Source organism: Sorex fumeus, unplaced genomic scaffold, assembly GCF_029834395.1.
Source record: "Sorex fumeus unplaced genomic scaffold, SorFum_2.1 ptg000003l, whole genome shotgun sequence".
NCBI lineage: Eukaryota > Metazoa > Chordata > Mammalia > Eulipotyphla > Soricidae > Sorex > Sorex fumeus.
This window is the reverse complement of record NW_026606060.1, coordinates 2835147-2860856: the sequence shown is the minus strand read 5'-3', so window position 1 is coordinate 2860856 and position 25710 is coordinate 2835147. Positions and strand designations below refer to the sequence as shown.

The following is a 25710-nucleotide window of genomic DNA, read 5'->3' as shown; positions in this document are numbered from 1 at the left end:
AAATCATGCCATGATGTCAAATATATGTAAAGTAGGTGCTTACCCACCCTTTTTAATCAGATAAAAGGGTAATGTTTGACTTGAATTTCATAGATGAGATAGGGATTAGGTCCTACAAATGTAGGGCCATCTAGAGAGCAAGCAGCATGTAAAAAGGAATGACAGACTGATGTCAGGCTCCAGGAGGAAAGGTTCAAGAAAGGTGGTAGAATACTACAGGAGCTTGGAAGCCGTTTTCTGATGAGAAGGACAGCAAAGAGATAGGGACGATTTCTATGTACTATAAGATAAGGATTATGGCCACTTGTTAACACAGTTCTTGAAGGTGTAAGGCACTGGCAATTAGGAAGCATTGTGAGGCTGAGGTTCAGCCATGGAGACCCATGGAGTCACCAAGAAGGTCTCGGCTGGAGAAAGAGAGAGAGACTATATCAGGAGCTTGGGGTTTTAGTGATACATTGCTTTTGAAGGTCAACAAGAATGTGCCCCATGTGAAGTGGGTGACTGCCTGCCAGTTATGGAAGTATGGCAATTTTCAGTCCTTTTTATTTTTTTTATTTTTTCTCCTTATATTTATTTATTGAATCACTGTGGAAAAAGTTATAAAGTTTTCAGGTTTAAGTCTTGGTCATACAATGATCAAATACCTTTCCCTTCACCAGTACTCATTTTTCACAACCAAGAACCCCAATATACCCCCTCCCAGCCCTTCCAATGCCTGTGAGGCAAATTATTTCTACTTAACTCTTCTCTACATTGATTACATTTATTATTTTGACAAAAGATGCACCATTATTCTTTAGAATTCCCGCCCTCCCCAACAATCAGAATTGCTGAAAAGGCATTGTGAAATACTTTGTTTTCTATAGCTGGTTATGAGAATCATATAATAATTTTGGACTTCTGCAAAGAGCCAGATAATTATGAGATTGGTTTCTGTGCGTCTGGTGTTATGGCTATGCCATAGAGCCACTCATGGGGAGCAACTTGTGACCTCGGTAGGGCGTGAAGGATGAGCTGGTACCGTCCCCCTTCCCATGAGACTGCAGTTGCCCCATCACTGCTGGCTCATACTTGGCTTTCCTATAAGCTCTGAGGCAGCGGCCACCTTGCTGTCAAGGGGGGAAAAGGCAGAAGAGAGCAACACCCTTTCCCTTCCAGGGAGGCATTGCGCCATAGTTTTACGCATGGTCCATTCACTTTTCTGCCGCAAGCTGCCAGGCTCTGGACTAAATTCTTTTGCCTCTGGAGCTATGGCCGTGCCAGAGAGCCACTTGTGGGGGGCAACTCATGACCTCGGTACGGCGTGAAGGATGAACTGGTACTGCTCCCCTTCCCATGAGACTGCAGTTGCCCCGTCACCGCTGACTCATACCTGGCTTTCCAATAAGCTCTGAGGCGGTGGCCACCTTGCTGCCAGTGGTGGGGGGCGGGTGGGAAAGGCAAAAGGGAGCAAACACTTTCCCTCCCGGGGAGGCATTGTGCCGTAGTTTAATGCATGGTCCATTCACTTTTCTGCCGCAAGTTGCCGGGCTCTGGATTAAGTCCTTTTGCCCCTGGATCCATGGCCGTGCCATGGATGAGCCCACAAGAGCTGCTTGTGGGGAGCAACTTGTCACCTTGGTAGGACATGAAGAACGAGCCAGTACTGCACCCCTCCCCGTGAGACTGCAGTTGCCCCGTCACAGCCAGCTCATACCTGGCTTTCCTATAAGCTCTGAGGTGGTGGCCACCTTGTACGCGGTCCAGATGCATTTCTGCCAAAAGCCGCTGGGTTTCTAGATTTGTTTCTGAGTCTCTGTGATCAGGCCGTTAATCAGCTTGATCAGGAGTTAGAGAGGCCATTTGTAGGCGGCGACTCGGGGTCTCGTTGGGATGGGGAGGAAGGGCCGGTTCCACTCCCATCTGGTGAGGGCTCGCGTGTCTCGTCACTGCAGGTCCAAACCTGACTGTCTAGTGGCCTCTGGAGGATGGCAGTCACTGGTTCACCAGGGGTAACAGGCCAACACATGAAACCTATTCCCACCTGGAGTGGCCCAGCGCCAGTAACCTACTGCGGAACCGGATGCATTTCTGTCAAAAGCCTTTGGGTTTTGAGATTCATGGCCGTTAACCAGTTTGATCAGGAGGCCATGCTTTCAATTATATAGCTGAGCTGGAGGTGGTTTGTGGGTGTGTCTCCCACATACCTAACTTTTGGCCGTTTACTTTCTTGGTAAACTTTGTCCCAAGTTTTTGGGGTCTGGACAAAGGCACAGCAGCAATTTTGGGGTATCTGAAAGTCTGACGGTGCCATCAAGCTGCTGATGCACTTGCCTTGCAGGTACAGATTAACCTGCTGTGGCACCCCGATTTTCAGTCCTTTTTAATCCAATGACATTTGGAAAATGATATCCAAAGGTGCAATGAGAAGAATGCTGATAAATTTCGTTTGACTCTTAATATAACTACTTACCTAACTGGGTCTGGCTTTACCATGAGACTTCCATGGTGGAAAGGGTTCTACTGTTCAGTTGTTATCAATGTTAGCAACACGGAGCCTTAGAGTTGTGAAAAATCATATTTTTATAAGCCACAGAGTGATTATAGGTATTGACTAAAAATGTTACTTCACCTTACTGTGCTCCCTACTGTGCCCACTGCCCTTGAGTTTATTTGCATACTGCTACAATTGGGGCTCTATGCTAAGAGTTTTGAATATTATATAAATCACACACATATACATATACATATACATATACATATACATATACATATACGTATATATATATATATGTTTGATTGGTCTGAAAAGAAAAGCATTTCCTCTAGGGAAAAAATTCTTGAATCATCTCAGCAGTGAGGAGGGGAGTGACGGAGTTAGGAGTCTGTAAGACCAGGTAAAGGTGCAAATGGAGGTACTTACCATCACCCCTCCCCTCTCTCTCTTTCTTGATTCCAGTATGAATCAGGGATTTCAACCCCTTTTACTGAACTCCCTTGTACCTTACTAAGAGTGGCTTTGAGATCTTGTGAAAGATATGGCTTACCATGGAGAGAACATGCAGAGCCTGAGTATTTGGGCAGAAGATTTGGAACCACCAACTATTGGCATGTTCAGTAAAGGCTTGATGGTTGATCCTTTGGTTTTATAGACTCCCAGATTCCTTAGTTCTAGGTAGAGCCTGACTAGAGGAGCACCACAGTGGGCACCTATGCAGGGACCCCTGTAAATTATGGTGGCCAGGTTGGGATCTAGTTTGTTAAAGGGACTTCTCTCTTGAAGGACACAACATGATATTATGTTACTTAATTTGTAAAATGACTGATATGAGGTCAATGAGAAAAGTTTTGTTCATGCTATAGTCTTGTCTTCTTAAAATAAATGGGATCTTTCAGGGATGAATGCAAATACATATAAAAGTCTATCCCCTTTTTGGTCATTTTGTTTGTTTTGGTGCCACACCCAGCTGTGTTCAGAGATCTCTCCTGGCCAGACTCGGAGGGTCATATGGGGTGTGGGAAATTGAAGCTGGGTCAGCCACATGCAAGGGAAATACCCTACCACTGTACTCTCCCTCTCTAGCCCTTGAGCCCCTTTTTATGGACTATCATAGCTTCCAAATTCTTTAACCATGTTGACCCACAGATAAATTAGGGTTCTCCTAGATTAGAGTCTACCTCATGGTTTATTTTTCTCTCAGTTACTTTTATTTGTTGAGCTCAACTGCATGAAAGTGCTTAGGATCCTATGCTGAGGATCAGGAAGAGAAATGTTATAGAAAATTAGCAAAAGTCAAGGTAATCTGACTACAGGGCTTTGTTGGTGGCCCTCTTTCCCTTGTTCATTTGGTTAAATTCACACCATCAGGGATGGTTCATAGTCAGTGAATATAAACTGAGTAAGAATACAGTAACTGGTCAGCTGCTGGTCCTGTCCAGCTGCAAGAAGCGTCTGATCTAGGTCACTGTGCTTCACTCATCCTGTCTCCAATACCTCTTTTATGTAACTCAAGAAGGGCACGGGGGTGACTGAAATTGTAGTCTTAACACTGCCCTCGTGTTAAGCTGTGTGGTCCTAGAGAGCTTTCCTAACCTCTGTGTGCTGGTCTCTTTCTTTGTAATAAGGCAGCCCTTTCTACTCACAGAAATGTTTTGAGGATCTAATGAGACCAGGCAAGGCAAAGACTTCTAGGCTGTGCAAAGCCCGTTGAAATTTAAGAGATTATTATCACTGTGGTGTGAACTATTTATCATATCTCTTCCTAAGTGACAGCTCGGCAGGAGAGCAGCTTTGCCTTAAGGAGGGCAGAAAGATAATAGAAGAATTTAAAGGGGGATGGGTGCGGGGGAGACCAGGAATATGGGAAAGTGTGGATAATGGAGCGAGCTGTTACATAGGAAGTACAAGGTGGCTGCATTTCAAGATCTCCTAGGATTTATTATCAGGCTAGGTATATGCCACCAACTAGCTCAATATGTACATGACCTTTCAGATATGTTTTCTGCCTCTGGTTTCCCTCAGAAAATAAGGAGATAAAAACTCTTTAGCTCCCTTACTCACTACTTCTCTGTCCTTTTCTCTTACTGTGCCCTCCCACCTACTTCACTGTTCTATCCATACTGGTCTTATTTTCCCTGAAATTCACCCTAGTCTGAAAGCTTTTCATTTGTTGGGCGTGATCTTAGAAAGAAAGCTCTTTCCTCAATATTCATGTCTCACTTTCTATTTCCTGCCTTTAGTCAAAAGTCTCCTTTTCAGGGAGGCCTTTAATTGCTCCCTGACATTTCATATCAAATTCTGCTTCTCTAACTTGTATTTATCATTAGCACTTGTCACTGCCTAGCATTCAACACATTTTACTTTCTTAGCTTGTATGACATCTGTCACATCTGGATTTAGAATGTAAACTCACCAAGGGTAGAATTTTTTCTGTATTCCAGACTAGAAAAGTGCTTGGTTAATTGTGGGCACTCCATAAATATTGTAGGAGTGAATGAATGAATAAAAACACGGCTATGTGGACTTTGGAATTGCTCTTTTAAAATCTAGAAGTGGCCACCAGTGATACAACTTATCTTAATGCTAAATGCACTGCACTGTACTACACTGTCTTCCCGTTGTTCATCGATTTGCTTGAGCGGGCCCAGTAACGTCTCCATTGTGAGACTCCTTGTTACTGTGTTTGGCATATCGAATACATCACGGGTATCTTGCCAGGCTTTGCCATGCGGGCGAGATACTCTCAGTAGCTTGCCACGCTCTCCAAGAGGGATGGAGGAATTGAACCCGGGTTGGCCGGGTCAGCCGCGTGCAAGGCAAATGCCCTACCCACTAAATATCTATACAATCCCCAATTTAAATCATTGTTTTTTAATTTAGACTCTCACAAAAAATTTGCTTCTTGAATTTTGACCTAAGGCTGCTCACTAAAATGCACAGAAATCTAGGCTTCGCAGCACTCCAGGCTGAGGATACCCAGTTGAGGAGATAGAGCGATAGTATAGTGGGTGAGGTATTTGCTTTGAAAGTGGTCCATGAACTCAGAGCCAGAAGTAAGCTCTGAGCACAACCAGGAGTAGCCCTCCAACAGAACAAAAGATATCCAGCTAATGAGTCAAAGGCAATGTCCTGTCAGTTTAAGGTGGGTGAAGGTTTTCCTGGACCACTTCCTGAGAAGGTCGGTTCTATTTTGGAATGTGGTATCAAAGAGCTGGGACTGGACGCAGCTCAGACTAAACATGGAACAGATAGAGATGAGAATTTTGGCAGGGATGTGATCTAAGAAGGTTTCCTGTCACCTCTCAGAGGTGATGTGTACTTATTAGTATCCTAAAAGTTTTCTTCTCTTTCTCCTTCCTTCATTTCCTCCTCATTTCCTTCACCTTCTGGAAAGAAGGAGCATGGAACTATTTAGGAAATTCATTGTTCGGAGAAACTCTGTGGTATAGCTTCTTCTTTTTCTAAAACAACTTAAAGCTTTCTCTACCAAAACCTCATCTTTATAGAACTCATTAGTACCTGGACATTTAAATGACCTTAGTTAATGAAACATAGGGGACAAATTGCCCAAAAATTCTCTAAAGGTAGAGCTGAAATGCTTTCTGCATCTTATTGTGTGGAAAATATCACGAGAAATAGGTGATTTTTATAATATTCTTCTCCTTTTGTGTTTGTTTACAAGAGATATTGCAAGACTCAAGGAATCCTGTGGTTATATTGAGGATGGAAGAAAAGGAAGTAAAAAAAAAAGAAAAAACTACAACAAATAGAGAGCTCTTACAATGTTTGTTTTGTAATGCATTTGGGTTTTTTAGAAGGGTATGGGTATCCCCAAGTTTTCAGAAGGACTGGGGCTCTCCTAGCAATTCTTGGCCAACCAGGCCAGTGATTCAATGCATAGGCCCAAGGATGTTGTGTTCCTCAGGCTCTGCAGTGCCAGTGATTACCTGTGTCATCCTGGAGTTGTTCCAGAAGCCTTCAGGGCCATACTCAGCAACGCTTGATGGGCCATGTTGTGCCAAGAGTCAATTGGTTTTGTCTACATATGCTCTAAGCACTGTCAATTCTTCTGGCTCTGCAGTTTTGAGTCCTTTCTTTCCTAGGGGCTGGAGTGATAGCACGTGGCCAACCTGAATTCAATTCCTCCATCCCACTCAGAGAGCCAGGCAAGCTACTGAGAGTATCCCACTCACGTAGCAGAGCCTGGCAAACTCCCCGTGGTGTATTTGATATGCCAAAAAACAGTAACAACAAGTCTCACAATGGAGACGTTACTGGTGCCCGCTTGAGCAAATCGATGAACAATGGGAGGACAGTGCTACAGTACAGTGCTTCTTTCCTAGAACAGACATCCCAGGGGCTGTGGATGTTGGGGCTAGTACATGATTTTGAAGCACTTAGATTATGTCTGATGTCTGCAATAAGGTTTAGAAGACTTTTAGAGATATTTTCCTATTGATACTCTTTAAAGTGGCCACTGGGAAACTAGACGATGGTATCTGGGATCCTGGGAAGTCCAGAACATCATGTTCAGTAAACCTTTCTCCTTTGATCCAAGACTAAGCTCATTTCATGTTTTGAGTTCAACTCTTTGTAAGAAATTGAAAGGGTTTTATAATATATTTAGTTATGACCTAATCCAGAGGAAAATACAATCAAAACCTACTTCTATCTTGTTCCTTTCTTTATTTTGTCTTGTCTAGCTCTCCATGTTTTCCTCGTGTCTTCCCTCATCTTGCTCTGTGAATTTCTTCTATAATCATTTCCTTTTCTATCTTCTGTTTCTAATTTTCTTTTTCCACATTTTATCTCAACCAAGAGCCCATAGTATTGATGGGGGCGGGGGTGGGCAGTGTGTGATTGCTTTGGTTGCTTTTGGACTTTGCTGCAGAGAGAATGGATTTGGCTAACAGAAAGAGTAATTGGCTCTACACTCAGGGATTATTCTTGGTAGGGATCAGAGGACCACATGGAGTGCTGAGGATCAAACTCAGGATAGCTACATGCAAGGTAGGTACCTTACCCACTGAACTATCTATCTGGCCTTATACCTGATCATTCTTCACTACTGCTTTTTCTTCCGTGCTCCTGGCGGCTGGAGCCAGTCTTCTACTCTGTGGTGGTGGTGGAGATTCATGTTGCCAGCTCTCTTGAAGTCAGAGGAGTAATTTTGGAAAATGAGTTGGAGAAATGATTGCTGAAACTCTACAAGGAGAAATTTTTATTGTTTTGGAGAAACGGATGAAAGGAAAGACTGCTATTGTTTCTGAATTTGGCTATGCCAGCATATGGTATCTGAAACTGCCAAAGCAAACTTGCTCTGAGTTTCAGAATTCAGAGATGCAGAGACTCAGAGATTGATAGATTCAGAGATAACCAGTCTAAAGTGGGTGGACAGAAATATGGAAAGGTCCTTGAGACCAGTGAGTTGTCTCTCCAAGTTTGCAGCTCTTTATGAAATTGGTCTCATCAAAGTCATTCTTGGCTGGAGTTCCTGTTTATTGCAGTCAAAGAGGTTTTGAGGAGAACCAGCAAGTACAACTTCACACTTGGGCATGTCCTGTTCTTCTACTTCATTTCTTTAATGGACTTACATTTTTCAAAGATGGACTATTATATTTTATGCAAACTACAAAACTTCCCATATATTTGCCTTATATCTTCAATTTCCCTTGTTATCTGGAAGCTGAGTCCATTACCCGTTTATGTCTTCACAGACTTTTACTAATAAAATATACTTTGTGACCCTAAATATTGTGACTGTAGCATGGAATAAAAAAATCGATTTCAGTGGTCTTTTTCCTATTTCTCATGAATGCTATATGGTGCTGATGGAAAAAAGAGTGTCACTTCCGCTAGATTTGTAGCCCATTGCTGTGCTATAGTGTAGAAGGGCTTTCTTCTTTCATTCCCTCTCCTATTTGTTCCTCAGAAACAAGGCTTAAAGTTTTCCCAAATTTAACACATAGAACCTTCTAGTGAAATAATTCTTAGTGCCATGTCTATCCCCATTGTAGCCTCTGTATGTGACAAAATAAAAATTGTTTTTTCATCTGTGTAAGGGTTTCTTTCTCTCATTACCTGCAAATAGAACTTTCCTGTTTGGCATGGTTTACTTATGTGGGGATCTGAGATGCTCATTTCTGCCCTTCCTCATATCTATGAATGATAATAACATTACCAAACCCAAGAATAACTTTTTAAACAACACCAAATGGGAATGCTTATTTCTGAATAGCAGGAGAAACCTGTACCTGATTTTTCTTCTTTTACTTTTTAATTTGGACTGGAATGATAGCACAGTGGGTAGGGCGTTTGCCTTGCACACAGCCGACCCAGGTTCGATTCCTCAGTTCCTCTTGGAGAGCTATCCCACACGCAGGCAGAACCTGGCAAACTCCTGGTGGCATATTCGATATGCCAAAAACAGTAACAAATCTCACAATGGAAACATTACTGGTGCCCACTCGAGCAAATCGATGAACAACGGGGGGACAGTGCTACAGTGCTGCTTTTGAATTTCATTTCCTAAAATCTCTGGATTTACAACTCAATCTCTCCAATATGAAACTAATAAGATGGAACCTACCTTATCTCACTGCTCTTGGGTTCATGATTGAGACTCCAACGTGCCGACCAGGAAGGAACTAAGGGAGTTTATGGTGGGTGTAAGAAAGAGGAAACAGACAGAGAGAGGCCTAGCTGAGATTAGGAAAACCCAGTTTTGGCATCCATTTGGTTTGCACCAGGATTGTCAAATGACTTGTCCATTCTGAGAGATAGGAGCCTTGGGTGAATCAGTCTTCACATTTTGATCATTTCTGGTGGCATGGATACTTGAAGACATCTCTACTAGATATCACTGGTTATCACGGTATCTGAGATTTGAAACATCTCACATTTTCCTTTTTATTCATTTCATTCCCTTTTGTCTTTTCATCTGGCTCTATTTTGGGAGCAAAGCACCCCCATAGGAAGGCCACAAAGGGATTATCCCTGTGTAATTGCTCTTTAATGCTGAGAGTTATTGATACTTTGGATTCCAGTTGTTTTTATTCAAATATGGAAACGCAGGAAGTGTTTCCTTAAGTCTTTCCTAAAGACTTAAAACTATTGATTTTAGCTCTTCCTAGGTATTTACTAATTTACATAAAGTCTTACCTCTTACCAGGAAGTGCTAAGAGAGAGGATTGTGGTGCTTATCTTCAGAGCTTCTCCTAGTACTTAATATTTGACTCTGAATATGTTCTTGGAAACACTGTCTAGTAAATTAAGGTGCCATCAGCATTTGGAAAAGAATTAATGCTACATCTTATTTTTAATTTAGTTGCTACTTATTTTTCAGTCAAAAGCCAGAAAAACCTTGCAGCTGCTTATAAAGAATGACTCACTCAGATGGAGAACAGTCCAGCAGCATGACAAACTTCTATGTGGATCTGGAGCGAATGCTGATTTAAAACCCATGTTCTAACCCAGCCTTCTCTAATAGGATGTAGCATGAGCCACAAACGAGACCTGCACAAGTAGTTTTCATTTTTGTAATAGTCACATTCAAAAATTTAAAGATAAATAGGTGAAATTAATTTTCAATATGTTTATTCCAATATGTCAAAAATAGTTTTTTCAATATATACTCAGTATAAGAATTACTAATGAGAAAGTGTATGTCCTACCAACCCCTGCTTTGAAATTGGTATATACTTACACATATGGTCAGCCTGAATGGAGGCATGCCATATTTCTAGTGCTCCCTAGCCATATGTGACCAGAGGATAATGTGTAATATAGCACAGCTCTTGACTCTTTACAAGAACAATTCTTCTATTTTTTTTTTTTTTACTCAATGATCACAATAGATCAAGGTACTAGTGTCAAGTTATAAAGGCAGAGATGACTGATTTTTCTTCTGATAAGAACCTCCCTGGTAAAGTATTTAGAACCAAATTTTAAAAAATTTGCAATAGAAGGAGAGGGAGGGATTGAATTTGGCATGTAAGAATATAGAGGAGAAGCGAAGTTTTGTGGGTTGGACATAGGGCTTGTGAGGGTTTTCAATATGTATTTTTAACATAAAGATTATCCAGATGTGGTCATTTATGAAAACATATATGAGGAGTATAGCTATGTGTGAGGGTCCATCTGGCAAAGTGGAATGAGTCCTAAATCAAGGATCAGAAGGATTGGGAACTCTTTCAGGAAGGAGAAAAGCATACTAACATTTACTCATATCGTAAGGCACTTAGTACCCATTTTCATACCCACTACTTACAGTATGTGACAGTTATGCATTGCTACTATCTCCAGTTTACAAAAGACCGAGCATACATAAATGGAAGACTGATTTATCAGAGTCAGAATAAAATCTTCGCTCTTATTTCAAGGCTTCTGTGCTCTTAGTCTAATTCACTATTATGTCACATAGTAATTTGTACCTCCCATCCACTAGGGTTCAACTAAGGAATCAGAACTAGTCATACACATACTCTGGTATTTGTCACAGGAATTACACAATTATAATGGGGACTGGTAAAACAGTCTCTGTAAAATATTTCTACATCTTTGTTTTGGTTTGGGGGCCATAACCAGTGGTGCTCAGGGCTTACTTACTGGCTCTGCACTCAGGGATCACTCCTGATGGGCTTAGGGGACTATATAAAGGGTGCCGGGAATCAAACCTAGGTCAGCCATAATACAAGACCAATACCCTACCCTCTGTACTATCACTCTAGCCCCAAAATGTTTCTATATCTGGGGATGGATCTTGAAGTCTGGACAGACAGTCATAAAGGGAGAAGATTTATGATGGAAACCTTAGAGATGGAACAACCACAAGGACAAATAGAGCCTGTTTCCTCTCTTTGCTTTTGGTGATAACAGGGTTCTATAGAAGCATCTGAGGCCCTTTGTCACTTTGCTAAATGCTAACACCGGGCTCAGGAGTCAGAGAACCTGGAGGACCAAGGGGGAGGGGTAAGAAATGCAAGCTCACTTGCTGCCCACACAGGGAGTTGAATTAGCAAATCAGCAGCAAAGTGAGCGAGTGATAAGGGAGCTGCTGTTCCCCTTCTGCTCTTCTGTTTTCCAAAAGAGTCTTCCCTGTGATCCACCTTGATGGGAACTGTAAGAAAGGGGATTCTGGAAAATGTATTTAAGTCAGTGCAAGTTGACAGATTACAAAGGCATCATAACAAATGTTTGTAGAATAAATGAAGTCAGAATATTCAATCCCTAAACCTATAAAGGAGCAGACTCACATAGCACATTAGATCTTCATTTCCTTGTCTATAAAACTCTATGAATAACCCATCTCTTTCCTGTATAAGACATTAAGAAGAGTCAGGGAAGATAATTTGAACAAAATTACTTTGAAAATTATAAAGGAAAAGAAACAAATGTCGTATAGTATTGCATTGTTTTAATCACTGTTATAATACTCTATCTTCTTAAACCACCATATGAAGTTAATAGTACCTGCATGATATGCCAAGAAGATTAAATTATATGTATATAAAAGTATGTGGGAAAACAGTCAGCTGTCCCATGAATATTTTTCAAAGGCAAGCATTGTCATGACTCAGATACATTTGTACATCATATTTTAGTTGTGGGATAAAGGGTTTAAAGGGACAAGTGTGTAACTGGAACCATTGGTGACCCTATGAGCTGAAGAGCAGTGGCCATTCCTTAAATGGGAGTTGTGTGCAGTGGATGAGGTATCTGTCTTATAAATGTGGGCTTGCATTTCATAGCAGCCAAACTTGCTCAACAAAATGAAGAAATCCCTGCGAAAATTCTTGGTGAAGATGGCATAGAGAAAGGGGTTGGCACAAGAGTTGATGGGGTAGAACAGGACCAAGAGGATCTTTGACTTAGACACGGTGATGAGGGGCACCTTGAGGGAAGCAGAGATGGCAAAGAAGGAGATGGGCGCCATGCAGAGGAAGTCCGTAAAGATGAGCATGGCCATACGCTTGGCGATCTTGGTGTCGCTAGAGGAAGACACAATATTGGGGTTCCTCACCGTGAGGTAGATGTGGGTATAGCAGCCACAGATGATAACAAAGGCCAAGACATTGAGCACAAGGAGGGACATGACGTAGAGTTGTGACATGGAGCTGTCGATGTCCATGGGCAGACAGATGCTCACCTTCATGTAGCTGCTGATGCCGACGATGGGAAGGAGAGCAGCTGCAAAAGCAAAGATCCACCCAACCAGCATGACGCTGGCAGCATGGCGGAGCTGCACCTTGCAGTCGAGCTGCATGGCATGGGTTATGGTATGCCACCTTTCCAGAGTGATGGCTGTCAGCGTGTACACAGAGAGCTCACTGGCAAAAACCGTGAAAAAGCCAGCGGCATCACAGCCTGCTCCAGTTTGCCAGTCAATGGCGTAGTTGTGATACTGACTCTTGGTGTGGATATCCACAGATGCTATGAGCAACAGGTAAATTCCAATGCAGAAATCAGCAAAGGCCAGGTTGCACATAAGGAACCGAGGCACCGTGAGTTTGTACTGACTGGTAATCAATATCACTAATACTACAATGTTCCCTGTGATGGCCAGGATGCTAATGAACCATATCAGGACTCTGAGAATATCATACCCCATGATGTCTTCGCATGGGTTGAATGCATCTGGCTCAGGAGAGCACGTCACATCAACAATTTCATTGCACAAACCATAGTCAAAGTCACCATCCATCGTGTCAAATCCTTTGATGTAACTGGACTCTTCATCTTCAGCCCAGTAAACTCTGTGACCACTTGCCTGAGTCTCATCAACATCTTGCTTTAAAATTGATTTGTTGCAAATTGGATGAAGTTCAGAGCTGGAAAAAATATGAAAAGGAATATGATCAACATCCTGCGTCTGGAATGGTACATAGATCACTTTCTGCACACACTGATGGGATTTCTTCCTGAACCTTTTTCTCTTCTTCTAACAGTTTGTCTGCCTTTGAGGCCAAGATCAAGGGTTAATGCTGCTTACTGTAAATGAACAGAACAAGTCATGTATATTCGTTCCTAGAGTTGGATGGGCCACGAGGGAAACCATCTGGCCACAACCTGAATGTGGGGAGGAAGGCGCCTGAGACTAGCTTGGTCTTGCTATTAAGTGCAAATAATTTACAGGCCTGGTATCAACTCTGCCTTTCACCCCTCCCACCCCCACCCCACCTCCATTCAATGATGTCTTAGTATGCTAGACTAGGACACATCCTCCTTTCAACACTTTACACACTCAACTGCAAGATCTGGACCATTTCTGACTCAAATGAGAATTTTATTTGCTGCCTTTATCTTTTAGCAGCTTACATTAGTTAGTTATTCCCAGTCAGCTCCATTCTCTGCCTCTTTGATACTTGAACTACTGGATACCAGCTGATTTCCCCCAAAGGATCCTAGTGTTTGTTATCTCATTCCCTGGGGCTACCACAGGTCTCTGACTTGCATTTGTCTGTGATATAAGCCTGATTCACTTAAATAGTTTCCTCTTGAGTGTCTGAAAGAGCGTCAGAGTGTCTGAAAGAAAGAGTGAATGCAGGTCGAGATGAAGCCTAATTGCGATGAAGATTGTTGCTCATCTTTCAGGAACCCTGTTTCTTTTTGAACACACTTTCTAAAATATTTTTTTTGCTACACCCAACAGTTCCTGGGGCTTACTCCTGGCTCTGCACTCAGGGATCACTCCTGATGGACTTAGGGAACCATATGGGGTGCTGGGGACCAAACCTGGGTTGACATGTTTAAGGCAAACAGCCCACCTTCCATACTATCACTCCAAGCCATTGGATTCACTGTTATGTCTTGATTTTCCCTTTAGACTCAAATTTGAAAGAAGTATGGCCAACAGAACAGAGGCATATTCAGAAGAGATTAGAATGCAGGCTGGAATATGTACAGTATGTAGGACTCTTGCTTTGCAAGAGGTCAACCCAAGTTTGGTCCCTAACATCCCATGTGGTCCCCCAAGACTGTCAGGGGTGATTCCTAAGTGCAGAGTTAGGAGTAACCCCTGAGCATTGGTTGATTGCCTAGTGTGGCCCCAGAACAAAACCAAAACAAAAAATGAAGAGATTTGAATGAAAGGAAATTATAATTATTCTACATAGACAGCTGAGTAATACATGGAGGGACAGAAAAAGTAGCAGTTCTGTTTTGAAGCCATAGCTTGGAGAGGCTCTATAATGAACACTTTGGGGGATGGAAATCAAGTTTAGTTTGATTTAGTCAGAGTTCTCACAAGGAAGGTGAGCTAAGCTTAGTGAGGAGCATAGGCTTAGAGGTGACAAGCAAAGTAATCTGTGATCTGTAGTCTATGTCCCAACTCCTGCAATCTGTCATTGAGTTAGTAGAGGCCCAGCTTAAACCTGCTGCCTTCAGACTGCAGTGTGGTTCATGGGAACGGATTCAATTTAGGCATCTAGAGGGAGCCCCTTCCTGGGACTCCTTTCCTGCTCTTAGACAATTCTTATTGTTGATATTGCTTCCAAAATATTTTCTCCTCTTTGTGTGGTGGCAGGGATTAAAGCCAGAGCCTCATATAAGAGAGGCGAGTGCTCTACCATGGAGTTATACCTCTGGCATTGTTGGCTTGTGTTAAATATTGGTATTCCACTTCTCAAAACAACAGCGAGCCAAATGATATGAAAGAGGAAAAGATGAGCAATAATTCTCTGAGAAAAGAAGAGAAATAAAAATGGAAACCAAAAAGAATATAGGCCTGGCAGAATGGTACATAAAGAGTTTGGAGGCCAGTTTAGCATTGCCTTAAAAAGTGGTATTTTTGGTCCAGACTGAACCAATCAATGAATAGGGCTTTAAAACACGCGTGACATATGCTTTGAGATATACTAGAGGGTCCGCATCTGAGATTTCCGGTATTAAATTTAGTTACTATGTAGGTACTTAGAAATATATGCAAAGATACATCAGTTTTTAAAAATCTATCTGAGAAAAATTAGAGAATAAAACAAGCAAATTTGTAATATAAGTTGAGTATAAACTTACATCAAGGCAATAGATCCTTTAATGACATTTGAGGATCTGGGCCAATAAAGACTTTGGAAACAGTTCAGGAGTTTCATTGGCCAAAACCTCTGTTACAAGGGCTCAACCTTTATGCTTTTGTATTATTTCAAATGTGAATTGGAAGAAAATATTTTATAATATAACATTAATTATCATTATATAATAATGATATAATTTTATCATAATATAACATTAATCAAATTTCATTACCAAACCATACCTATAAATTATAAGTTAACATGATTTTTAAAAATAAGCCATGCATTTATCTTCTGAATAGTATGACTATTGTATTGTGTATATGTGAATATTTTTAAATATAAAATTCAACATCTGACCTGCAATTTCTGTTACTCCATTTTGTCATGTTTTCTGAGGGGCAGAGGTTGTGGATACCTGATGAACACTGAGGGCTTTAACATTAATTAAAGATTAACTAATCCTTCAGAGGATTCAGAGCAGGTGAGAGCTGGATAAAGTGGAGGGATCAGGGGAAACTCCAAACCATAGAATAATGTAAGACATACCTGGAGATTTCTGCATGAGGGAGACCTGATGCTCTCTGTGCTGTACCAGTGGGTGACAAGATCAGAGAGGTATGAGCAAAAGAGTAAGATGAGGTATTCCTAGGGCCAGAGTAAGACAGGGTACTCCAAGGGTCACAATAAAACGAGGTACTCTTAGGGTCACAGTAAGATGAGGTACTTCTAGGGTCACAGTAAGATGAGTTACTCCTGTGGTCTCTTGGCTGTGCCAGGCCAGACAGCAAACCATGTGCACCTCCTACAGTAATCATATTTCTGTAGAGATTTTCCCAGAGGGAAGTTCATTTCTAGAGGTTTGGTGGCAAAGTGGCTTATCTTGTTCTGGCTACAGAATGATTCTTACTGGGAATGTAAAAGAGGTAAGCTTTATGTCTCAGCTCAGTCCTTAAAAGACACTCCTTGACTCATGCTCTTGAGGAGGGCTGAATTCTAGCTAGTTTCCAAGTGATCTATGCTAATTCTGAAACATAGTCCTCTTTTTGAAAATCCTGGGTCTGAGTGTAGATGCCAACTAACTTTGGAGATATTTTAGGCTTTGAACTATTTTATTTTTGAGCGGGGGATATGTTAGTGGGCAGATTAGCGGCTGAATAATAGAAGGGACTGTTTGAATAATGAACTAGTGCAAGAAGCTGCCTTGGTGCTGGGCGTCCTATGATTGCAACTGCACAACAGAGATAGCATGAGTGAGTTCTGGGAGTGGCGGGGGCGGGGTGGTGGTGAGGGTGAGAAAACCCGAGAATTCTACATCTACAATAAGTGATTATTTTCAATAGATTGTTTCCTTTTGGGAGACTGGCTCCTAACTAGTGCTCACTGGGTGAGGGGTCCCTTCAAAAAATTCTCAGAAAACTGGGTGGGAAGTTCAACTTAGGGGCCTAAAGACTTGGTACTGCTTTGGCTTTGTGGTGCCAGATAGGACCCAAAGTGTTACTGCAGTGGTGCTGGGGGCTGAACTTTGATCAGCCATATGCAATGCAGTCACCTTTAACCTTGTATGATCTGTTTGGCCCGACTTCAACTCTTCAATCAGTTATCTACTGGGACTTAGTTCTATTTGAATTTCATTTTTACTTTGGACTTTCTGAAGGGTTATTGACTTTGAATGACCAAGTACATATATGTCCCAGACTCTGATCTCTCTGTGTTGTGCTCAGATTCTCACGTAGGTTAGAGACACTGAAGTTGTCAGGATATGCTGTGACTGTGTCAAGTGTCTGGGATGGCATTTGTACTTTGCTCCAAAGTTGATATCAGGTTTTGGGACATTAGGGGATGTAGAGTTTGAGACTTGATGAGAGTTTGAGATTTGATGAGCAAATCCATATTGGTACAAAGAACAAAAAGTACTTATAATCATCAGCTATGTGTCAGGCACATGTTTGGTGTTTTTAGTGCTCTTATATTTAATATTTTTAGGTGTTCTGCCACACAGGCAGGTTTCTCCTATGTGCCTATGTTTAAAGAAATTAGAGGACTCCAACCGTTTATCCTTCTGCACAAAACTGTATCTGTGATGTAGAATATCCCAAGGAACTCGCTGCCACAGATAAGCAGGAACTATGGAGTAAGTCTAAGCTAGTCTTAGGGAAACACCTAACCAGGGTTCATAGGATGAACATGGGAAAACTCACATTTGCCGCCTCCAATTTGCAAAGGCACAGCAGTGGCTGGGATAGGTGAGGCTAGCCTCCATGAGAGAGACCAACTTTTCCATACTTGGAAGCTTTTTTAAGTTGTATGTCGACCTGGCCCGTAGCTTCTTAAGATTTTCTAAGCCATAACTAGGCAGGGAATGTATCCTGGTTCTAGAAATATCTCTGTGAGGAAAAAAGGTAAAAATAACTTGATTGTTATAAGTCTCAAATTTTCTTCTCAGATAACACAGCAGATCTACTAGTGATGTGTATAGGTGAGGAGGGAGATTCCAATTAATTCAACACATCCAGACCTGACCAATGTGTGTCTAACGGACATTTGCATGAGTGGGAAAATGGCCCCTGTGTTTGTGGAAGGAGGATTTATTTAACTGGTCACTCTTTTTCTGGGATAGACTCATATTCTGTCTCATATGGGGTTTAGCTGTAGACATCACCCCTTGTATGGTCAATTTGTATCCTATAAAGGACATGAGAATTGGGGATTGAGATTATTTCTTCCCAATTTATTAGGTATGTGGTGTTAGTCTAATTATGTTACTTCTCCATGTCTCAATTTCCTCAGGTGAAAAAGAGGAACGATGATAATCATACCTTCCAATGAAAATTAAATGAGTTAATGTAAATGAAACATTCCCTGTCAATAAATAACACTTAGTGACTTGCAGCTATTATTAGTGAATATAAAACAAGTACACACATCATACACAAACAGTTGTTCTAGCTGTTTTGAAGAGCCAATATCTGGGTGAACTAGAAGAAGTCTATGTGAGTCAGCCAAAAAGGACAATTGAACCATATCAAGTACTGTGATATGATCTCTGATAGCACTATTGACATTTGAAAATCTCAAAACAACCAAAAACAGATGATGGGAGCAAGCAGATGGGAACCGGTTTAAGCACTAACTTAGACATCTTGGGACCACCAGCTGGGCCTCGATCTGGTAGCAACAAGTGTTGATCAGGATAAATTCATTTTAGGATCTTAGGGTGCTTAGCTAGATCCTTGGGTATACTTGCTGAAGATGACTTTGATGTCTGACGTTTCTATAATTCAAAGAAGAGGGATTGTATATTGATAGAAGTTGGGATATAAAAAATGTTATCCCCCATGTTCTTATAGTGTACCAAAGTTACATTCTCAAAACTCTGTTTTTATTGTCTTCCTTATTGCTCAAAAAATGACAATGTTATGGTCCAAGAAAGTTCACCTTCACCACTGTACTAGACTCTTTTCCATTTGCCAATAAACATTCTGATTCCACTTGTTCATACTGATTTCTTATCTTACAATCTAATCAAGTTCCCAGCTTCTAGAGAAATAATGCCCATTGAGGCCATATCTTAGTTCTAAACTGACTTTTCAATCACTTTTTGTACATAACACATTTTCCCTGAATTCCTGTCATTATGTTATCTTTAGTTTCTTCCGACATCTTTTTTGACTTCTTTTTGATATTGTTTCTCTTTCTTGAAAATTTCCCCAGTCTACACCCGTGTTTGACTGTGCATAATTTGGTGTTCTTACTGCCGTCCTTGGTTTCAGGTAGCAGAAATGTGCTGATGGCGTCTTCCAGAGCTGAAGTCATCAGTTGCTTACAATTTTGATTACTTAAAAAAAGTATCAACACTAAATTTATCTCTTTTTGTTAGATACTTTCCTCTTTTTTTTATCTCAGCAAATGAGTTGTCTACTTTCTGCTGTTGTCCAAGATAGAAACTTGGGAGCTATTTTTGAGCCCTGCATTTTCCTCCTTGGTCATCAATTCTTTTGTCTTGGCAAGTCTATCTTTCTCAAAGACAATCTACTCCTCTGTCACATATTTTGTAAGATTACCATAATATTTGCCTAGAAAGATGCAATAGGTCTCATAAATATTATGGCCACCATTGTGTTAGGGTTCTTCAGAGAAATGGAGTCAATACACACACACATACACACACACAGGAAATCATAGAATTTAGTTTATGAGATTGTGGAGAGTACAATTTTCATAACTAATGTGCTAAATAATATTGTATTTGCTAGTGAGAGAACTAGGAAAACTAGAAATATATTGTAATGAGTCTGAAGGTTTGATTAAGAACTGTGGAGGCCATTGGAGTAAGCACCAAACCCAAAGGCCCAAGAATCAGAAACTCTTGTTTCTGTGTAGAGAAGATAAATGTGCCACCCAAAGAAGAAAGGAAACAAATGTGTCTTCCTCTAATACCATTTGTTCTCTCAAGGGATTGGATCATGCCCATGTGGGCCCATATTGGAGAGGGAGAATCCTTTACTCAGCCTACTGATTCAAATGGAAAACTAGAAATAGCAGCTAACAGCTTTCGGGGTATCCCTGAGCCCATTGCAGTTGACATATACAACTACCCATCATGACTAATGACCTTTTTCCACTGCAATGTTTCTACTGCAGAATGGTTAAGATTTGAAAAATGCCTAATAGACTTGGATTTGCTGCTTGAAATGTCAATAACTCTCCACTGCACTTCCAATGAAGTACAAAGAATGGGATATAATGTGCAGATGGTTTTTTTCTTGCCTCGTTTGTTTCTTTCCCTGTAGATGTAGGGATTCCTCTGCGTGTTCTGTTTCCAGTCAACTTTCATCAGTTGTATTCAGCAAGCATACTTGGTAGGAGATTGGAGGGTGGAGGAAGAACAAAGTTAGGGCATTTCTCGTATTCCTTCTACCTCAAGAGCTCTCTGATTAGTGCTCGCTCACTGAACAGATATGCTGAGACTACATCATCTCTCAGTTTGCCCAGTTTCTACACTCTAGTAAAAACACTTATTCCCTTGTTCTCAAGTCCCAGAATCAAAAGTGCTAACCAGCCATTTCTACTCTTGGGATTGCTGGTCTCTGTTGATATTTATGAAAATTTACATTTTCAGAGCTGTAACTTTTATGTAATAGATATGTGTGTGTGTGTGTGTGTGTGTGTGTGTGTGTGTGTGTGTCTCCAAATCTATGGGATATTGGTTCAGGGTTTAACTCTAAGGATGCTAAAATCTCATAAAATGGTATAGCAATTGAATATAATGTTTACTTGCATATTCTATCTACAAGTTGTTTCCAATGCAATGTAAATGCTAGATATGGGGTCTGGAGAACAGCTGCAGTGATACTGAGCCAGGCTTGGCTGTACAGGCCTAAAGATTCCATGTTTGGGCCAGTAATGCAGTGCTTCTCAGGCCCAGTACTGTTGGGGGACCACCAGGCCAAACCTGGAGGCGCTTTGGGAGCCATGCAGTATATGGAGATCAAATGGAGTTCATGCTGGGTAAGTGTGTCAGTCCGTGTTTGGAAACCACGGTTGCGTGAACCCACATATGTGAAGCCTCAGATCTGAAGGGTTAACTGCACTGTTGTTCTCATAGTCGTATACATACCCACATTCTTATTGCTCTATTTCTATTGACAGTGTCAAAACCTCCAACTCTGATTTTGGATCTATACACTGCTTTTTTGTTAATGTTTTCTTTGTACATTTTTTATGATTTGTTTAGATTTGCACAAATTTAGGATTTTTATATCTTCCTGGTGAATTTTTAATATTTAGTAGTATTAAATATTTAGAAGAAAAAGTCTCCTAAACCCTTGGATGTTTCTTTCTTGTTATTTTTCTCCCTGACCTCCAACTATTGGAGAACTAATGAACTCAGTACCTAGACTTATTTCCTCTAGTTTTACTTTTTCTGAAATGAGCTAAACCAGTCTTTTGAATATTTGTTTTGGGGATTCAGAGTTTACTCTCGGCTCTGTGCTCAGGCATCAAAGTTGGACATGTTTAGGGGACCACATGCAGTGCTCGGGATTGAACCTGGGTTAACTACATGTAAGACAATCATCCAGTATCTACTGGACTGTCTCTCCAACACACAGTCTATGACTTGGCATCATTTATAAGCTTTTGGTCCTCAGTTTTATCTTTAGGTTGCTCCTCCACTGGGACTTCAGACTTTTTTGTTTAATTTCCTTGTTATAATCTCTGTTTGAGTATCTTAAGCAGGTAAAGCTTTAGATGTTAGCAGATGAACTCTGGGTGATACCTACCCATGTCCCTATCTGTTCATTTTCTGCCTTCCAAGTCATTCTTGCAAAAATCTTTGAAGTCATTTACAACTCTTCTCTCTCAATCAACTTTCTACTTACATGAAATACATAATAAAGACATGTTTGAACCACACCTGGTGGTGCTCAGGTATCACTCCTAGTGGTTCTTGGAGGACCATATGAGATGCCAGGGATCAAACTCACGTTGCAAGGAAAGCACCCTACCTGCTGTTCTATTCTCTACCCCCCAGAAACATGAAATTTAATCACATTTTATGACTTTTCTCACTATCACTATTTGGCAAAACTTTTGGTGTTCTAAGGAATTTTTATTAACTTGACCTATGTTATAATTTCTCAGAGATGGGGTACCTGGAGACTGATCCAGGACATTTTGTCCCTGTGGTGAGTCTCACTTCCATGCTACTGAATAATATGCACATTCTGTCCTGATCTCCACTTTGTATATCTGTTGTCTCAGAATGTTTCAATGTCTTTCTCTGTCCTAGCAAGTTGCTGGTTGCTCTTCAAGCAACTGATCAATTCCACTACTAACACACTAAGGTCTCTGCAACCAAATTCTTATTTATTTAACTAATACTTATTCATGGTCCTCTTTTTAGTGGGGGAAAGCCAGGGTATCTTCTAGGTATTGTTCAGGAGGCTGGAGAGCCCTCTCGGTGATTCACCGGCCAATGGAGCCAGTGGTTCTACGTAAAGGTGCAGTGCTTCTTGGGCCCCAGGGAGCTGGGTATTCCCAGGGCCAGTTCAGCAGTTCCCTGGAGCCCCCAGATCCTGGTCCAAGTGGTGCCAGAGGTTGAACTGAGGCTGGTCCCCACATAGCACATGCCTAACCTCGGTGCTGTCTCTCTAGTCCCTTGGGTTCCTTTTGTATTTCGGATGTGAAAGGGGGTAAAGACTGCTTGTTTTCCCTGAAGCAGTTTAAGGCTCCTTTGAAAATGTTTTGAATTGGGAGCAGGTTCAAGCAGATTGGGCTGGAGCAATAGGACAGCAGGTCAGACACTGTGCACATGCCTCACCCATGTTCAATCTTCCGCTCCCCTTATGGTCCCCTGGGGCCACCTTGAGTGATCTCTGAGCCAGGAATAGAGGCAGGCTAACCATTTATTCCCTGCCACATCATTATCATCTTTTTCAAAGTGGAAGCCATGCAAAACTGAAGGTTTTCTTTTTTGTTTCTTGGTTCTTTCTTTTTCCCCCTTCTGTTCTGGGACTTGAACCCAGGGCTTATACATGCAAGACAAGTGCTCTACCGCTGGACCACACCCCTGATCTGAGACTATTGTTCCATAATTTTGTTTTCTCCCTCACTGCCTTTAGAATATTAAAACATCATATCACTTGAAGATTTCTGAAAATAAATGCATATATTCCATCCATCCATACTTTAGCTCATATACTCTGTGATAGTTTGAGGATAACTATAAGTTAGGTTTTTGTTTGTTTGTTTGTTTTTCCAGTACCAGGGATTAAACTCAGTGCCTCACTCAGTTTCCCAAAGTGGGAAATACTGTCTCCTAGGGGGCGCTGGAATGATGGGGGTGGGACGGGGTGGTACTGGTTTGAGGGAAAACAGAGGGGAGGGGTCCTTTCTGTTTGTTTCCTTATAACAGGTAGAGTTCTGGGGCCAGGAGAAACTCTGATTTACTTTTTTTCCATAAAGGGGATCATCACTGTCACTGTCACTGTCCTCCCATTGTTCATCGATTCGATTTGCTCAAGCGGGCCCAGTAACATTGTGAGACTTGTTACTGTGTTTGGCATATCGAATACGTCACGGGTAGCTTGCCAGGCTTTGCCGTGCGGGCAAGTAGCTTGCCAGGTTCTCTGAGAGGGGCGGAGGAATCGAACTCTGGTCAACTGGGATGATGATAGGCGAAATAAGCTTGGGACTCTCTAGTGCCAATGCAAAGCAAGTGCTCCAGCACTGAGCAGTACCTGTCATCTTGGAACTTTTATTCTCTTCCCATTTAGGGCCCGTTTGTCTCTCCCTGGACCCAGGTTTAATGTGCTCTTTGGAGACTATAGTCATGTACAATGTGTTTGTATGTTGGTTCTGGCCCTTTAAGAGACAGATTCTGTTTTGGTCTTCTAGAGCTCAAAGCTGCATGAAAGAGTTAAAGGCCAGGAGTGAAAGCCTTGTGCAAAGGTGTTGGAGGATGAGGTGCTGTGTATACCGGGGTGGGGACGGGGAGTGTGGGATGTGGCCAGGGCACTTGCAGAGGAGCACGGATGTGCATGTCAAAGGGACAGCTTGAGTGTAGTTCCCTTTCTAAAACTCCAAAATGTGAGAAAGTGAGTGCCAGGATTCTTTGAAGCGAAGCTTTAGGAAGATTTATGTGGCCATGGAGGACCCAAACAGACCCCATTGAATGATTTGATCTCATCGTCTCCATCCTTTCAAATTGTAGAGGGTTTTTTCCCCCTTAAAAGAGTGCAACAGCAATATATTCTGTATTATTTCTGCCTCCCTCACTACTTACTCGTTTGCTTTATATACCAGTTCTTTGTATTTGCATTTTATCTCTCTTTGAGAGCAGACTGCTCCTTGCATTCTCTCTAGTGCCTTTCACATCACATATTCAGCATGCAGGAAATTGTTGTTTTGTTTAAAGATGGGCTGTAGACGGATAGGAATTGGGAAAGGGAATAGGGAGTTCACCCCCAGATGACTATTATGTTCTCTGACCTCTAGCATTTACAAAGAATCTTGTACTTTGTGTAATCTCTATTATTTCATATATATTTGCTTTGTCTCCTCAGGTTTCAGATGTCCAAGAAAAGGAGTATTTCGATACTTTTGTATTCTACCTCATGCCTGACACAGGGCTGGGCTCATAAATTCTCCTCAGCAGATAGTTGTCTGATTAGCACAAATGTCTCAGCATCATAATAAAAATGAGAATCTGGAGCAAGTCTTACAGGAGAGTGATTCTATAGGGAGAACCATGCAAGGCAGAATGAGAGAGGAAATTTGAATTTAGGGAATTCAGCAAAATGGTGCTTCTGCAGTGGGTACAGCCATGTGATCATGTTGACTACACTAAGATAAAGAGCAACCTTTTGCCAATTTTACATGATAAAGTAGATAAAATGTTAGATAGGTGACTTAAATGCAAATCAAGGAGGGTGTGGCTGAGAGTGGAATGATGCAAAGTTGCTTAGAGTTTGGTAAAAATGGAAGTCTTCAGCAGAAGAGTTTCCTGAATGATAGGGAAATAAAATGATCTGAGAGTGTTTCCTTAGAGCTCACATGATACTAGCTGGAGTAAGCAAACATGGAATAGATTTCAAGATTTGGGAAAGACAGAAAATGTTGTCCTGGTATGTCTGTGGATATAGAACAGTCTATAGAAATTTGTATGGCAGAGACAAAGATAAATGGGTATTTCAGTGTTATTTGATATTTAGCTACATTTTTCCCCTAATTTTCTCCCCAACACACACATACTCTTAAATTATGGATATGATTTTCCATCCACACAACTTGAAACTCTAATGCTAGATTTTCATCCCTTTGTATTCCATTGTTAGGAGGCAAATATCTGGGGTGTGACTCGAACAAAATAAAAAAATGATCAATGATTCTTATATTTGTGGAAGGAAGTTAATTGTGATTATTGGTCAGAAGTGAGGGTGGAGAGAGAATCAACCCACATTTTCTGTCTGTAGCTCTGAGGAGAGCCCAGAAGGATTGTTCAGGAACCCATCAGACAAGATTAGTCTCTGAGCCTTGAAGGCTGGGCAAATGAATTTAGAATTTATCGGAACTGGACACTTACTGACTGAACCTGGCAGAACCTTTTTAGAATGTGAGTCTTGAATGTGACACATAGTAGGTGCTCAAGAACTAACTTGCTAAATGAACTGGAAGGAGAAAACATTGACAATAGAAAGGGGGCTGGAAGAGGGT

The 25710-nt window shown here is 41.4% G+C and overlaps 1 protein-coding gene across 2 annotated transcripts in view; it reads right to left on the bottom strand.

Annotated features, from left to right (window-relative positions):
• Positions 1-12025: 12025 nt before the first annotated feature.
• Positions 12026-25710, bottom strand: part of FSHR (follicle stimulating hormone receptor) — a 257310-nt gene continuing 243625 nt past the window's right edge. For both annotated transcript variants that reach the window (XM_056117488.1, XM_056117489.1), the window contains 2 exons: positions 17694-17879; positions 12026-13311 (listed from right to left, as the gene is read on the bottom strand). In XM_056117488.1, the coding sequence (XP_055973463.1) occupies positions 12081-13311; positions 17694-17879 (1417 nt within the window). In that variant the 3' untranslated portion in view covers positions 12026-12080. The remainder of the gene's footprint in view (positions 13312-17693; positions 17880-25710) is intronic.